The following is a 14,346-nucleotide window of genomic DNA, read 5'->3' as shown; positions in this document are numbered from 1 at the left end:
TAAAGTGGATTTGAGCCCAAAGAGGCAGACAGTTTCTCTTGGCCCTACTGCTTCCTTTTGATGGCAGGCCATGGCACTACTGGCAAAAACCAGTCTGTGGACTGAGTTCAGGGCTGAGCCAAAATAGTAAAAAGAGTATGTAAACTGGGTCTGAAATGAGAACTTTACTGGTAGTCAGGGGTGTGTTCTTGGTCAGAGGGCTCCCTGGTCTTTGAGACTGGAGTTGAGTCGGCTTCTCTCAGGCTTTTAGACTTCCCCAGGGCAGTTTGCTCCTCAGTAGAAGAGAGAGATAATAATTAAGAGATGGGGAGAGTTAGGAAGGTTGTTAGCATCTGTTGAGTGGATTCTTAGCTTTTATTCAGTTTGGCTTCTATTTCTGCTCAACTCATTGGGGTTCATTTAGCAAAACAGTACATTTGCAAGGTAGCTTAGTTGAGATCACTGCAGTGCTATGACTGTTCACTGTCTGGCAGAGGGCTAGAATCGTCCTTTGATAATGGCATGAGTTTTGAGACCTTTTCTGAAAGACTGAAGAATGTATTTAATTTAACAGGGCATTTTAATACAGATTTTTTTGCCTGTTTTTTTTTTAATTAAAGATTTATTTATGTATATGAGTACACTGTCACTCTGTTCAGACACACCAGAAGACTGTATCAGATCCCATTACAGATGGTTATGAGCCATCATGTGACTGCTGGGAATTGAACTCAGGTCCTTTAGAAGAGCAGTCAGTGCTCTTAACTGCTGAGCCATCTCTCCAGCTCTTACCTATTTTCTTAACCTCTGCAAAGAACATACCTAGGGAACTGTGGCCTGCATGCGTGGGTGGGTGGATGCATGGGTGTGTGTGTGTAGATGCTTGTGTGCTTAAACCTGGTCCCCTGCTGGTGAGCCCTGTCCCACGGAGCTACATTCCCAGCCTCTTATTTTCATGAAAAACTATACTTGTTCAGAAGCATACAAACAAATTTTTTCTTTACAAACAACCTGGTGACATGAATAAAGATGCCATTGTCTTTTCTCCACATTTTTCTACACAGGAACCTCCTCAGCTGTGTACAAGAGATTCACAGCAGACTGACTGGGCCCCCTGTCTATCCTGTGGCCTTCCCACCTCAGGACAGTATACAGCAGTGGACAGAGCGACTGCAGCACCTGGCCATGCAAAGTCAGATCCTCCTGGAGCAGTTCTCCTGGCTCTTCCAGTGCTGTCCCAGTGCAGGGCAGACTGAGGGCCACGGTGACACTCCAGTTCAGGAACACCCTTCTGCCTCTCATCTGGAAAAAATTAATATCAAAGGGCCAGTAGCTGGGGTAATGCCAGACTTGTCTCCCTCTGATCTGAGCTACCCATCCCCAGTACCTAGAAGTCAGCTGCCTTCTGGTTGCCGGATGAGGAGACAAGATCCGCTTTGGCAACAGTCAACTGCAGGGTTGACAGAGATGTTGAAAACTATTAAAACGATGAAAGCCGGTGTTGACAAAATTAGGCAGCAGTCTTGTGAGACCCTCTTTCATACATGGTAAGTGTGCCTGTCTTGACCATTTCTTGCTTGTACAGGCTTGGGCTAAAATCACGCAAAGAATTGTTTGTTCCTGTCACTCAGCAAACCTGTATGGTGCTTTGACATATATCTAACTATAAACCTTGAGACAGCCGGGCGGTGGTGGCGCACGCCTTTAATCCCAGCACTTGGGAGGCAGAGGCAGGTGGATTTCTGAGTTTGAGGCCAGCCTGGTCTACAGAGTGAGTTCCAGGACAGCCAGGACTACACAGAGAAACCCTGTCTTGGAAAAAAACAAAAAAAAACAAAAAAAAACAAAAAAAAAAACTAAAAGAAATAGGTAGATTCCTAGATGCTTATACCTACTAAAATAAAACCAAGATGATAAACAATACAATTAGACCCACTACAGCAATAAGGTTGAAACAGTAAATTAAAAATATCCCAACTAAAAGTCTAGGCCCAGATGGTTAATTGGTAAATTTTAGTAGACCTTCAAAGAAGACTTAACACTAATGCCCATCATCACATCATTAAATAGAAAAGAAGGAAGGCTTTCAAACTCTTTTTACAAAGAGAGTATCACCCTGATACTCAAATCAGAGGAAAATAAACTAAAAGAAAGTTAGAGGAAGAGGGGAGTGAGTGTGGCTTTCAACATTGTGATATTTCTGTTGCAGGGAAGATTTTGAAGTTTGCTCTTCTGGGCTGAATTGCCTGTCCCAAGTGTCAGCACATTTGCAAGGCCTAGCGTCCTTGTTCGTTCTTCCAGGGATAGAGGTTGAACAAACAGACTCACAAATGGCATTAGTTGAAAGCCTGGACTATCTAAGAGGAGAAGTCAGTAAAGCCATAGATGACTTCACTGCCTGGAAAGCACGTCTGTTCATTGCACACAAGCAAGGAGGTGAGGACATAGAAGTAAGGTGGTGGAATATCAAATGCAGTCTGTCCTGTTGGAGGTGTGTGCCCTGGAGGAGCGGAGGCTCGCTTGTCCATGACAGTTCCCTTGGCTCAAATGCCTGAGGCCAGTATGTTAAATAAGCCATTGTTGGTACACACTACTGTAACTATTGTTGGTTTTTTATTGTTTTTTTTTTTTTTTTTTTGTAATAGTGATTATAAAATGATAAGCTCTTAAGTTTATGCAGGCAAGGAAGCTGCTGTTTTTGTCCTTGGATCCAGCACAGGTTGTAATAGTGGCTAGCAAATAATAGAGCACTTTTCTTAAACAGTCATTTGAAAAGTAACACATGAGTATTACTCATGATTCAAGAGACACCACAGGGAGTGAGTGCTGCCTTTGCTATGTACTGTGTTGCTTACTAGGAAACCAGACGTTGGAGGAAAGCTTTGTTGAAGACTTTTCAGAGCAAGTAGAAACTGCCATCCGGGCCATTCTCTGCACCATACAGAACTTGGCAGAAAGAAACAATAAAAAAGCAGAAGACAGTGCTGCTGACAGGAGAGTGCAAGAAGAGGATGGTATGTCTGAAAGTTGTGCAAACTTCAGTTGTTCTAACTTGTATAATTAATAGTTGAGCTCGTTGGCTAACTAAAGACAGATGTTAGATGTAGGCTGCATGAGTGGAGATCTGCAGAAGTTAGTTTTGCTGCTTGTGTGTTTAGGGGGAAAAGAAGAGGCAAGTTTTAAGAGCCTGCAGCCAGGACATCTAACAAAACTCTTAGAGGACGACTTGTGGGCCAGTGTGAGTACTTTACATGTCCAGAAGGTCATCTCTTCTGTCTCCGAGCTGTTGGAGAGGCTCAAGTCGTGCAGTGAGGATGGAAACACAACCAAGCACAAGGTAACCATGGTTCTTGGCAGAGTGAGTGCTCTTCAGGGTGGATGATGATAACGTGTCCTTCACCTGGCTCCAGTGGGGAGAGAAGACTCCCTCGAAGATCCCGGTGCCGACTAGCTCACTGGATCTACTCATTGATAAGCTCGGAAAAGGCTGAGCATTTGCTCTCTGATAGGTGCAAAAGAACTGGCCATTCAGCGTACCCACTGTGTTGGGCTCAGTTTGTGTCTCCATGACATGCTCCTCGGTGTGAGCTCTGTCAGTAAGAAGCAGTAGTCACGTGATTAGCCCAGAGAAGCAGCTCTTTTTGTTTCACTGCATCTAGTGCCACATTTGGTATATTTGTAGAATTTATTTATAAGTACTTTTTTTTTTTTTTAATGGTGGGCTGAAGAGATAGCTAACTGGTTAAGAGTGTATACAGCTCTTCTACAGGACATGAGTTTGATTCCCAGTATCCATGCTAGGAGGTGGTACTAATAATGCTGGGTATCACTGCTCAGACTTGTTATCCCAGCACTTGGGAGACTGAATCTGAGCCAACCAGGGCTACTAGGTGAGTTCAGGACAGCCTGAGCACACAGTAAGATCCCGCCTCAAGAGTGATAGTAGCAGTGATGATGATGATGATGATGATGATGATGGTACTGTTAACTACTAAATGACTGGCTGGGAAGTACAGTGTATGTTGATGGATATACATAAGGAAAAGTCTGAGCTAGGAGACGGGGTTAAAACACATGCTACTCACCATGCTGACTCTTAGCACATTCCTAAGTCAAGCACCATGCCACCGTCTAGTCTAAAGCATCCCATCTCTCCAGAGAGAGTGCCTCTTAAGCACTGTGATCGGCCATTTGTTTGTCCCAGGTCTTCACCCAGTCCTGTGGCTTGCTAGTGCGCCTGATACCCATGCTCTGCGGCTTCTCAGACCTTATCCTCTTCTTCCTGACCGTATCGCTGACAACTCACCGGAGCACTGCAAAGCTGCTCTCTGTACTTGCCCAGACCTTCACAGAGCTCGCTCAGAAGGTAAGGATTTCTGGTGTGGAATGCCATGGAACAGCACACACAGACATTTCACATCTTTCAAGCTTGCTGGGCTTTTATGATAGACTCAGAAATAGCAGGAGATGGTCTGCTCCTTGTGAGTTTAGGATTTAGTCTGGAACCTGATTGCCAAGCATGTTTCTAGTACAATCTTAAAACTAGCAAATCCCCATCTTGATGAAAGGGTCTATCTAAAGACTCCTGCCTTCTCTTTAAGTCAGCCTTTCTCCCTGTGTACTTGATTATACTTAATACTAGATTATGATTAAATGATAAAAGGGCTTTTGGTGCTAAAGAGGATAATGTTGTTCTTTCATTGAGATACATACACTACTGCGAAAAGCAGCCGGCTTGTAGACCTGCCTTTGATTCCGAGTTGGTGAAATCTAGCAGGCATGGTGCGATGTAAAAAGTACAGATCTTGGACTCAAGTTTGACACTTTCCCAAATAGATCTGACCCTGCTTATTAGTATTCTTATGAGCACCACCATCAAATGACTTGAAAAGGTTTTCTTTGATTTCTTCTTTCGTATTCCGAGATCTTTGTCAACTAAGTACAATATAAATGAGGTAGGAGATTAAAAACAGGAGTCTGACTTGTAAACACTTAAAAATTCTTAAGTCTTAGAGTTAGAAAGTGGGAAGCTATCCAGAGGTCTCATATCCCGAGAGTGATGGCTTAGTCTTCATGTTTGCCCCTGTCTTCTTTCTTGTTACTTCTTGAAGAAAACTATGCAAAAGATCATGAAAGCATAGTGTACAGTGGTGGAGGTGCCTTGGTGTTCATCTCTGTGTCTGCCAGCAGGCCTTGACCTGAGCTTTATAGCAGCATGGTAGTGTAGTGCTGTCCACACTAGAGCTACTGTAGTGATAGGCTCTGCCAAGGCTATCTGAATCTCACTCTGGTTTGGACTCATTCATCTGCCTATATCTGAACACACCTCTTCAAATAAGTCTTGGCAGAATACTGAGAATACTTGCCACCAAGCCTGACAACCTAACTTCAGTTCTTGAAACCCTTGTGGTAGAAGGGGAAAACCAACTCTTACATATTTTCTCACTCATGCATCATGGCATTTGCACAACTACCTTTACATACTTACGTACGTATATGAATGTTAGAAGATAATGATAATGTAGCTCAGTAGGAAAGTACCTGAGCATTTCCAGTTAGCTTCCTAAAGATGGACAGGACTTGAACGTGAGTGCTAAGTGTTACTCTAAGTCGTCCAGCCTTTCTGAGTAGTCCTGCGCTTTAGGGTGGGTATGACATAGGACTTCAGTAGTAGGTTTGGGTTTTAATTAATTAATGACTGGAGACATGGCTCAGCAGTTAAGAGCACTGGCTGCTCTTCCAGAGGTCTTGAGTTCAATTCCTGGCAACTACATGGTGGCTCACATCACAACCATCTGTAATGGGATCCGATGCCATCTTCTGTTGTGAATAAACACAGCTCCAGTGTACTCATATTCATAAAATAAGCAAATAAATTAGTCTTTTTTTTTTTTCTTTTTCTTTTTTTTTTTTTTTTTTTTAAGCACCAAGTTCCTAGAATGCTGCTTCACTGTAGCAGAGTCACAGTATTGTTTGTTAATCTTGGACCTCTGATAAGTGGTAGCTTCATTTTTTAGTACATTTCCATCCTTGGACTGACCAATAGCATGTTTTCTGTTAAATAAAATTTCTTACTAAGAGCCATTACTTTTAGTATTTGTTTTCAAGTATTTTAGTATTTTTAGTATTATTTTTAGTAATATTTTTAGTATTATTTTAGTATTTGTTTTCAATTCATTTCTTTCCAAATGAATCAGTTTTGTTACTTGTGATTGTAACTGAGCCTGTCTCCTCTGCCATCTCCTCAGTGGATGGGTTTGGCTTCTGTTCAGTGGCTTCCTTCTAAGTAATCATTCTAACTGTTCTTCTGATATATTTCATTCTTATTTCTGTCTTGGCAATCTAGCACTACTGTGTGCCAGAGACATCTACAAAGTTAGAATCTTAGAATCTCAAGCTATGAAACTGTCTGGTCCTTGCCAGTTCTGAGAGGGAAAGAATGTCAAGAACCTGCCGCATTCCCAGCAGGATTATAACATTTGCTGTCTCTTCCCTCTCAAGGGGTTTTGTTTACCTAAAGAATTGATGGAAGATTCAGCAGGAGAGGGAGCAACACAGTTCCATGACTACGAGGGAGGTGGGATCGGAGATGGCGAGGGCATGAAGGATGTGAGTGACCGGATAGAAAATGAGGAACAGGTGGGTTCACACAGCTTGTGAAAGCTGATTCTGTAGTGTTTATCAAACTTGTCAGCAGGCCAACAGCATCGTGCTGATCTATAGAGTCCTAGAGATGCTGGAGCTTGAGGAGGTCTCTACATCAAAACCTAACTCCAGCTCAGCCATTTGTTATGATTATAGTCTTGGAAAGAGTGACCTTTACAGTTTGATTTTAAATAGGGATTTGCTGATGGTTTCTGAAGAGTATTTTGGGGCCTATGATAATTGGTTTTGTTTTGTTTAATTTTAAATTACATTTTATTTTTATTTTGTGCAGGAGTGGGATAAGGAATACATATGTAAGAGGTCAGGGGACAAGTTGTGGAGTTGTCAGTGTACTTGTCTCAAAACAAACAGTTAATACCAATCCAACTTATTTTTCTTCGAAGAAAAAACTGGAAGGAAATTTTTAATAAAAATAAACTGATGCTGGTGTTTATGTGATGACTTTGTACTTTCTATTGTTATTTCAAATTTTCTATATTTCTCTAATATACATAGTCATAGAGTATTTCTCTAAATTAAAATTGAGAAAGTAATAGAAAAGTACAGTCCATTGCAAAGATAAAGTAGGATACAATGTTACTAAATTTTGGCTTAAAGGTTTTTTTCTTCATATATATGGAGGTTTTGTCTCATGTATGTCTGTACAAAGAGAAAAGATTCAGATAATAAGACTGGTACATGGGGGAGTGCTGAGTCAGCATGCTCTTAGGTAGCCCAGGCTAACCTCAAATTTGAAATCTTCCCAAGTTCAGTGATTAACAAGTGCATGCTACCACACCTTGTTAGATTTTTTTTTTTTCTTTCTTTCTCTTTTTTCGACAAAGTGTCTCTATGTAGCCTTGGCTGGACTGGAATTCTTGCTGTATAGACCAGGCTAGCTTCAAACTCAGTACAGTTCCCCCTGTAACTCTGTCTTGGAAAGTGCTGTGATTAAAGACTTGCATCATCACTCCTGTCAAGAATTCATATTCTTTACAAATATCTCTGGAATACTGATTTGAGGGTTGGTTGGGTTGTTTGTTTGTTTTATGATGGTGGTAGTGTTCTTACAATTCTCATGAAGAAAGCCAAATAATATTCTATATTTTCTGAAATCAATAAAATAAAACTTTACTCCAGAAATGTGAAGCAAGCCTTCATAAATTAGTGCATGTGGCCATCATTATCAGGTTTCTAGTTTGTTTTTTCTCTCCTGCTGCCGAGTACTTTCACACTGTTAACCTTGGCGTGTATGTTATAGAATTGAAGCATAGATGAAGCAGTGCTCTTGCATTTTTTCCCAAAGGTAGAAGATACATTTCAGAAGGGTCAAGAGAAGGACGAAGAGGAGGACCTTGACTCAAAACCTGATTCTAAAGCTGAGGATAACGCCATTGAGATGTCAGAAGACTTCGACGGGAAGATGCATGATGGCGAGGTTGAACAAGGTACGAGATGTGTCCTCATCCTGCTCTCTAGAGACTTAAGTATTGGTACAGACACTTGTGGGACCTTAGTGCACAGCTCACACAGCTGCAGATGTCACCGTGGCCCTTCCAAGGCAGTGATTTACAAGTCCAGTGGTTCTCCTTTGAGTGAGCCACAACCTTGGTTTTCTTGAATGTAGTGGCTCAGTGGTCTGCAGAGAAATCCAAAAGACGACCCTAACAGCTTGGCTCTATGTTGGTAGAGGTTTTTTATTGCTGTTGGGTTGGGGATTTTTGGGTTTTTTTGTTGTTGTTGTTGTTTGTTTTGTTTCTGACTTTTTCCTTAATTGTAAAAACATTATGGAGCTGGGGGAAAGCTGTGAGTAAAAGCACCCACCGTGGAAGCATGAATGCCTGGGTTCAGAGCCTCAAACTCCGATGAGCTCTGTAACCCAGCTGCCCTAGGGACACATGGGAGACACTAACAGGAAAAACTCCAGAAGCTAGCAGGCAAACTAGAGTTACACAGTAACAGAAGAACAGACCCTGTCTCATGAAGTGAAAAACAAAAGCTGACACCTATGGTTTTCCTGACCATACACCTACACTCATAAATGTGCACACATACACACAAGTAACAAAATAAAAAAATAATATATGTTTCTTACTAAACTGTTAAGAACAAAACATATTTGTGGCATATAGACACCTACATAGACCATACTCAGTTCTGTAGTTCACTTTTTGTTTTGTTTTTAACATTTTATGCACATGCCTCATTATAAGCATATGACAATATTATTTTTATAGCATATTATTACCTGGCATGTTGTGCATTAATTCAGCACTTACTCTAATTACTGGCACAACAGAGACTTTTAACTTGAAATATAGTGTTTTATTTTAAGCAGTGGTCTTCTAGAAATGAGTGCTAATTTACAGTACAAGAAATGCATGAGTTTTTGCCAGTGAAGCTTGAGAGTATACCCGTCTCCAAAAGACAAGATGACCAAAGATGAAGGAAAGAAATTTTCCATTAACTGTACATTTGATGCATAGTGAAGTAGTATTCAAAGAATATTCAAAGAAAAGAACAGGGAATGCAGTTGTCTGTCACTTCAAAGATCTGAACTGCAACTAAACCTAATTGCGGGTCCTAGTGTCTTCCCCAGCATCAAAACCAGACAGTCCTTTTTCCTTCAAATGATTTGCAAAGCCTGGTAGAAATACTTGGCATCTGCCCTCGGTGTTGATCCTAATGACACTTTTCTGGGAAGTTTCTTTACCTTTACACATACAGACCTGGATTGGTGGGTTGTCTTGCCTAACTAAATGTCGCATGCTCCCTTTCAGAAGAGGATGATGAGAAGTCTGACAGTGAAGATGGAGACCTGGATAAGCAAATGGGCAATCTCAATGGTGAGGAAGCTGACAAACTAGATGAGAGGCTTTGGGGAGATGATGAGGAAGAAGATGAAGACGATGATAGTAAAGCTGAAGAGACAGGACCAGGAATGGACGAGGTAATGAAGAGCCCTGATCCCAAAGTTCCCAGGCCCTGACTGAGGAGCTACTCTTGCCAGGCCCTGCTTTCTCCTGCTTTTCCTTTTCTTTGTTTTTCTTCTCTTTTTTTTTTCTCTCTTACCTCATATTCAGAGTGTATGGTAGGGTGACCTAAGTCCTCCCATGAGTCGCTGTGTTGTGGAGGAGGGAACATCCATGCCAAGCCAATTCTTCCCATGCAGCTGCATCCCCAGCTCCGAGTTGAAACTAACAGGGTGGGGCAGACATGCAGAAGCAGAATATGATGTCTGTCCGTCAGACCCACTCTCTGCCCTGTTCTTGCTGTTCTTGGGGCAGACCAAAGTGGTTATCTCCATATCAGAAATAGTAGTACCCTGTCTGCCAGTGATCTGTACAGCTTGGGCCTAACAGCAGACGTCATCTGGATCTGAGGGCTACAAAACTGTCTCCTGGATGAACTGTCTTTATTTCTTTATTCATTTAGGAAGATTCTGAACTTGTTGCTAAAGATGACAACTTGGATGCTGGAAATTTGAACAAAAATAAAAAACATCACGATGAGAAGGAAGACTCAGAACCTGAAGATATTGAACAGGGCCAAGAGAAAATTAATGAACAGATTGATGAGGTGATGAATCTTTGGTGGTGTTTCATCTCCTGACTACAGACCATAGTCCTGAATATCTTAAGACATTGTTTTCCTTCCTATTCATCAGTTCCTTTCCCCTATTTTATTGAAGAGTGCATCAGAGCCAAGCATGGTAGAATGCACTTTTGTAATTTTAGCATTCAAGATGATGAGGCAGGAGGATCGTGAGTTTTCATCCAGCCTGGACTACATGGTTGGGGAAGGGGCTCATAACATTTTGTTAATGAATCTTAACTATTAGTTTCTGCTAATACACTATTTGGCTTAACTATGTTTTAGAAGCTAAGATCTGTGGTCCTTTATTTCTTTTTGTAAGTTTTGGGTTTTAACATTAAGTAGCAGAGTGCCTATTGCCCTTAGAGTCTATACAGAAAATGATATTTGAAGTTCTAACATGAAAGACTGAAAAAATACTATTAATCACTAAAATGTAAGAGTGATGTTAAGAAAGAAATCATAGCCTTTGGTTTTACAAGGTTTTTGCTCTCCCTGTTCTCTTGTTATCCCAAAGAGGGAGTATGATGAGAATGAGGTAGACCCTTATCATGGCAATCAAGAAAAGCTGCCAGAACCCGAGGCCTTGGACCTTCCAGATGACTTGAAACTTGACAATGAGGACAAAAGTGGTGGCGAGGACACAGACAATGAGGAAGCAGAAGGTACAGTCCATCTTTCCAGATGCCCATAGCTAGAGGTCATTGGCAGTGGGTGCATGGCAAGGCCGGAGATACTGTTTTGCTAACTCCATTCCAGTTTGAGTAAACCTCCAGCACATAGGCCAGCCTGCCTCTCCTGTTGCATGGTAAAGGACTGATGCTGTTTTATAATGTACAGCTCTTTCTCCAAAGCCTTTACCGTGTTCCCACCTGGCAAGACGGATGTGCACACCAGGCAGTCTTGATCTATCAGGGCTCTTACACAGCTCTTCTAGAGAAAGAATGGCTTTAGCTAGTCGTGATAATGGAGAATGAGAGCAAAGAATCCCAAGAAAGTCACACATACTGTGACAGTAACCTAGAGCCTCTGCTACCCATCTCATCCCTAGGGAGTCCTCTGGGAATAATAGGAAGCTCTGGTTGAAGAACCTGAGGCTGATTGGCCTCACAGAAAGATGCTGGATAGCGTCACTGGTTTGACTGAGTTAGTCTTGGAAAGCTAATTTTAATTATGTATAATTTTTAGATATATGTTGAGACAAAAAAAAAAAAAATAAGTTAACAAAGAATGATCTAAGACCATGAATATAAAAATCTTAGTTTGGGAATCTGACTTTAACCCAAGCATACATAAAACTAAGATTAAAACTGCTAAAAATTGGATATAGTATCCAATTTTCCTTAAAATACCTATTTTATTTAGGCTCAATTAGATTAGTATGTATGAGCCAAAGAACAATTATGTTACTGGCTAATAGCTTTCTGAAATGTCCAAAGTATAGGGATACCCTTGTAATGAATAAACTTTGGATCCTCGCAGAGGTAACTCAGTCACTGAAGTGCTTGCTTTGCAAGCATGAGAACCTTGAGTTAAACCTCAGCATCCACTATATCTGTCCCCTTACCTCGTGCATGCTCAAATAAAACATTTATGTAGCCACCTTCCCGATTAAGAAATCAAGAGTTTTAAAAATGGTTGTTTTGATCAGAAGAGAATCCTTTGGAGATCAAAGAAAAAACAGTAGATATGGAAGAAGCAGACCATGAAACTGAGGAGCCCGAGGCTGGTCAGAATGAAGGGGAAAGTCCACATGAGCCTGAGGAAGGCCCCAGTGAAGTCGAAGAGAATATGGATACAGGAGCTGGTGACCAGGACAAAGATGCATCCAGCCATACAGAGGAGCATGCTGAGGAGGAAGAGGAAGAGGAGGAGAAAGAGGAAGACAGGGCTGCCCCTGACGGAGGTGGAGAGAGTGCTGTCAGCCCTACTGACCAAGATCTCCAGCTCCAGGTATTATGGGATGTAGAGCTTTTTTTGTATTAAAAGACAATAGGAAAAACACTTCATGCCAGCAGAATCTTTTGTAAGGTATTTCCTCACCACTACAGAGTTTTGTGCCCTAACCAGTCTCCCCCATACACAGTCCTTCTTCCTCCCACACCCCTTAGCAAGAAGTGGGATGGGCACCTTCTTCCTAGTAGGCACCTAGTAGGCACCTAGTAGGCACCCTTGTGTTCCTCCACCACAGCATGTTTTGTTTTTCCATGCAGAAGGAGGAAGAGGAAGGGGAGAAGTCTGATGCTGAAGAGCCAGTGCCAGAGGCCACAGAGAGAAAAGAACATGAGTCCTGTGGGCAGACTGGAGTGGACAGTGTGCAGAGCGCACAGGCTGTGGAACTAGCTGGGGCTGCACCGGAGAAGGAGCAGGGCAAAGAGGTGATGGATCGCCATTGCCTCTGTCTGTCTGAAATCATGTTCTCTTCAACGTGTGTCTGTCTGTCTGTCTGTCTGTCTGTCTGTCTGTCTGTCTCTCTCTCTCTCTCTCTCTGTGTGTGTGTGTGTGTGTGTGTGTGTGTGTGTGTGTGTGTGTGTGTGTGTGTGTGTTTGATGTGTAAAGGATCATCTCCCACTCTTGGAGAGAATGGTTGTTTGCCTCTTTGTATATGCTTTTTAAAAACCAGTTAATTAAGAATGTGTGCTGTAGACTGAGTGATATCCTTACTTAGAAATAGTTACTGGAGCGAACCGGTGGGGGTGCAGGGGGCGCAGGGGCTAAGGCGGCCGCCTGCAGAGGGCATGGGCCCTCTGTTTTCTCTCGCTCGCTCGGTCTGTGTCTCTCTGTCTCTGTCTCTCTCTCGCTCTCTCTCTCTCTCTCTGCGTCCGGGTGTTCGAATCCCACTTGTGTCCTGTGCATCTCCGCCTGAGTCTCACGGGGAAAAAAAAAGAAATAGTTACTGAATTTAAAGTTCTGTGGAAGCATCAGGTTTGTGTTATTTTTCAAAAAAACTTCCAAGCAAAGAAAGGTCAAATTTGAGCTTCCTTGACAACCCTATACCTCTGATGGTGTTTGACTTTTCCCTACTATTTGCTGGGCTTCTAAATGTTCAAATTTCACAAAGAGACTGCTTTTCTCTTGGCCTAGTGGTGATATGTTCTAATGGCAGCACTTCAGGCTGTGGGAAGACAGGACATCACTGACATGCTCCTTCCCTGCTCTGAGCCCAGTCACTCACCAGCAGTAGCTGTATTTCTTAAATCTTTCCAACACTATTCATTGCGCATTTTCTTTACTCAACAGTCTTCCATAATAACTCTAAAAAATAAATGTTGCTGTTCTGTTTTCTCCATTTGATATTTGAGGAAAGTAAACCTCAGTAAAGTCAAGTGACCCCTCTGGGTGCACAGCTAGCTGATGATTGGGCCTGTTCTGTTTGCCTGTCAGAATAAGACCCATGTTTCCTTAGACAAGGAACTAATCAGAGCAAAGCCAGGGCCCCAGGACTGTGTTGGTGTTGTGCTGCTGTGTGCCAGCAGGGGCTTTGTTATCACTGGGATTCTGTAGCAGGCAGGACTACAGGGAGTTAGCCCACTGAAATTAGAACACTGAGAGAGGTTGGAACCAGGGCAACACAGCAGCCATGGCTATAATTCTCTCTCCTCCTTTTCTGGTTTGAATTTCTTAGGAACATGGCAGTGGAGCTGCGGATGCAGACCAAGCAGAAGGCCATGAATCCAACTTGATTGCGCGTTTGTCCTCCCAGCAGCAGACCGACAGAAGTACTCAGGTCTCTGACGCTCTGATTACATTCACATGAAGGCAGGCAGAAAAAGATGCTGTGAATGAAGTGATTATAAACAGCAAATGAAAGGGCTGGAATGACACCTCAGTTGTTAGGGCACTTACTGCATTTGCAGAGGACCTAGATAGATGGCAGTTCATAACTGTAACTCCAGTTCCAGGAGACCTAATTCCTCTTCTGAACCCCACAAGCTCTGCATGCACATGTGCGCACACGCACATGCCTCCGTGTATCTGTCTCCCTCTCCCTCTCCCTCTCCCCCTCTCCCCCTCTCCCCCTCTCCCCCCTCTCCCCCTCCCCATCCCCCCTCCCCCTCCCTCTCCCTCTCCCAACAACAACAAATGGCAGCCTTTCCAGCCTTGGCTGATAAGTGACAGGCTTAGAAA

The 14,346-nt window shown here is 42.6% G+C and overlaps 1 protein-coding gene across 2 annotated transcripts in view; it reads left to right on the top strand.

Annotated features, from left to right (window-relative positions):
• Nucleotides 1-14,346, top strand: part of Mdn1 (midasin AAA ATPase 1) — a 118,934-nt gene that overhangs the window by 91,076 nt on the left and 13,512 nt on the right. Inside the window, exons 79-91 of one of the 2 annotated variants that reach the window (XM_076924022.1) lie at nucleotides 1,044-1,526; nucleotides 2,189-2,415; nucleotides 2,838-2,993; nucleotides 3,138-3,316; nucleotides 4,184-4,345; nucleotides 6,481-6,618; nucleotides 7,931-8,072; nucleotides 9,405-9,574; nucleotides 10,060-10,203; nucleotides 10,736-10,883; nucleotides 11,873-12,171; nucleotides 12,432-12,596; nucleotides 13,844-13,945. In XM_076924022.1, the coding sequence (XP_076780137.1) occupies nucleotides 1,044-1,526; nucleotides 2,189-2,415; nucleotides 2,838-2,993; nucleotides 3,138-3,316; nucleotides 4,184-4,345; nucleotides 6,481-6,618; nucleotides 7,931-8,072; nucleotides 9,405-9,574; nucleotides 10,060-10,203; nucleotides 10,736-10,883; nucleotides 11,873-12,171; nucleotides 12,432-12,596; nucleotides 13,844-13,945 (2,515 nt within the window). Of the gene's footprint in view, nucleotides 1-1,043; nucleotides 1,527-2,188; nucleotides 2,416-2,837; nucleotides 2,994-3,137; nucleotides 3,317-4,183; nucleotides 4,346-6,480; nucleotides 6,619-7,930; nucleotides 8,073-9,404; nucleotides 9,575-10,059; nucleotides 10,204-10,735; nucleotides 10,884-11,869; nucleotides 12,172-12,431; nucleotides 12,597-13,843; nucleotides 13,946-14,346 lie in introns of both variants that reach the window. The other variant, XM_076924021.1, reaches the window with a different exon arrangement.

Source organism: Arvicanthis niloticus, chromosome 25, assembly GCF_011762505.2.
Source record: "Arvicanthis niloticus isolate mArvNil1 chromosome 25, mArvNil1.pat.X, whole genome shotgun sequence".
Classification (NCBI taxonomy): Eukaryota; Metazoa; Chordata; class Mammalia; order Rodentia; family Muridae; genus Arvicanthis; species Arvicanthis niloticus.
The sequence above is the reverse complement of the archived record's forward strand: the minus strand, read 5'-3'. Positions and strand labels throughout refer to the sequence as shown.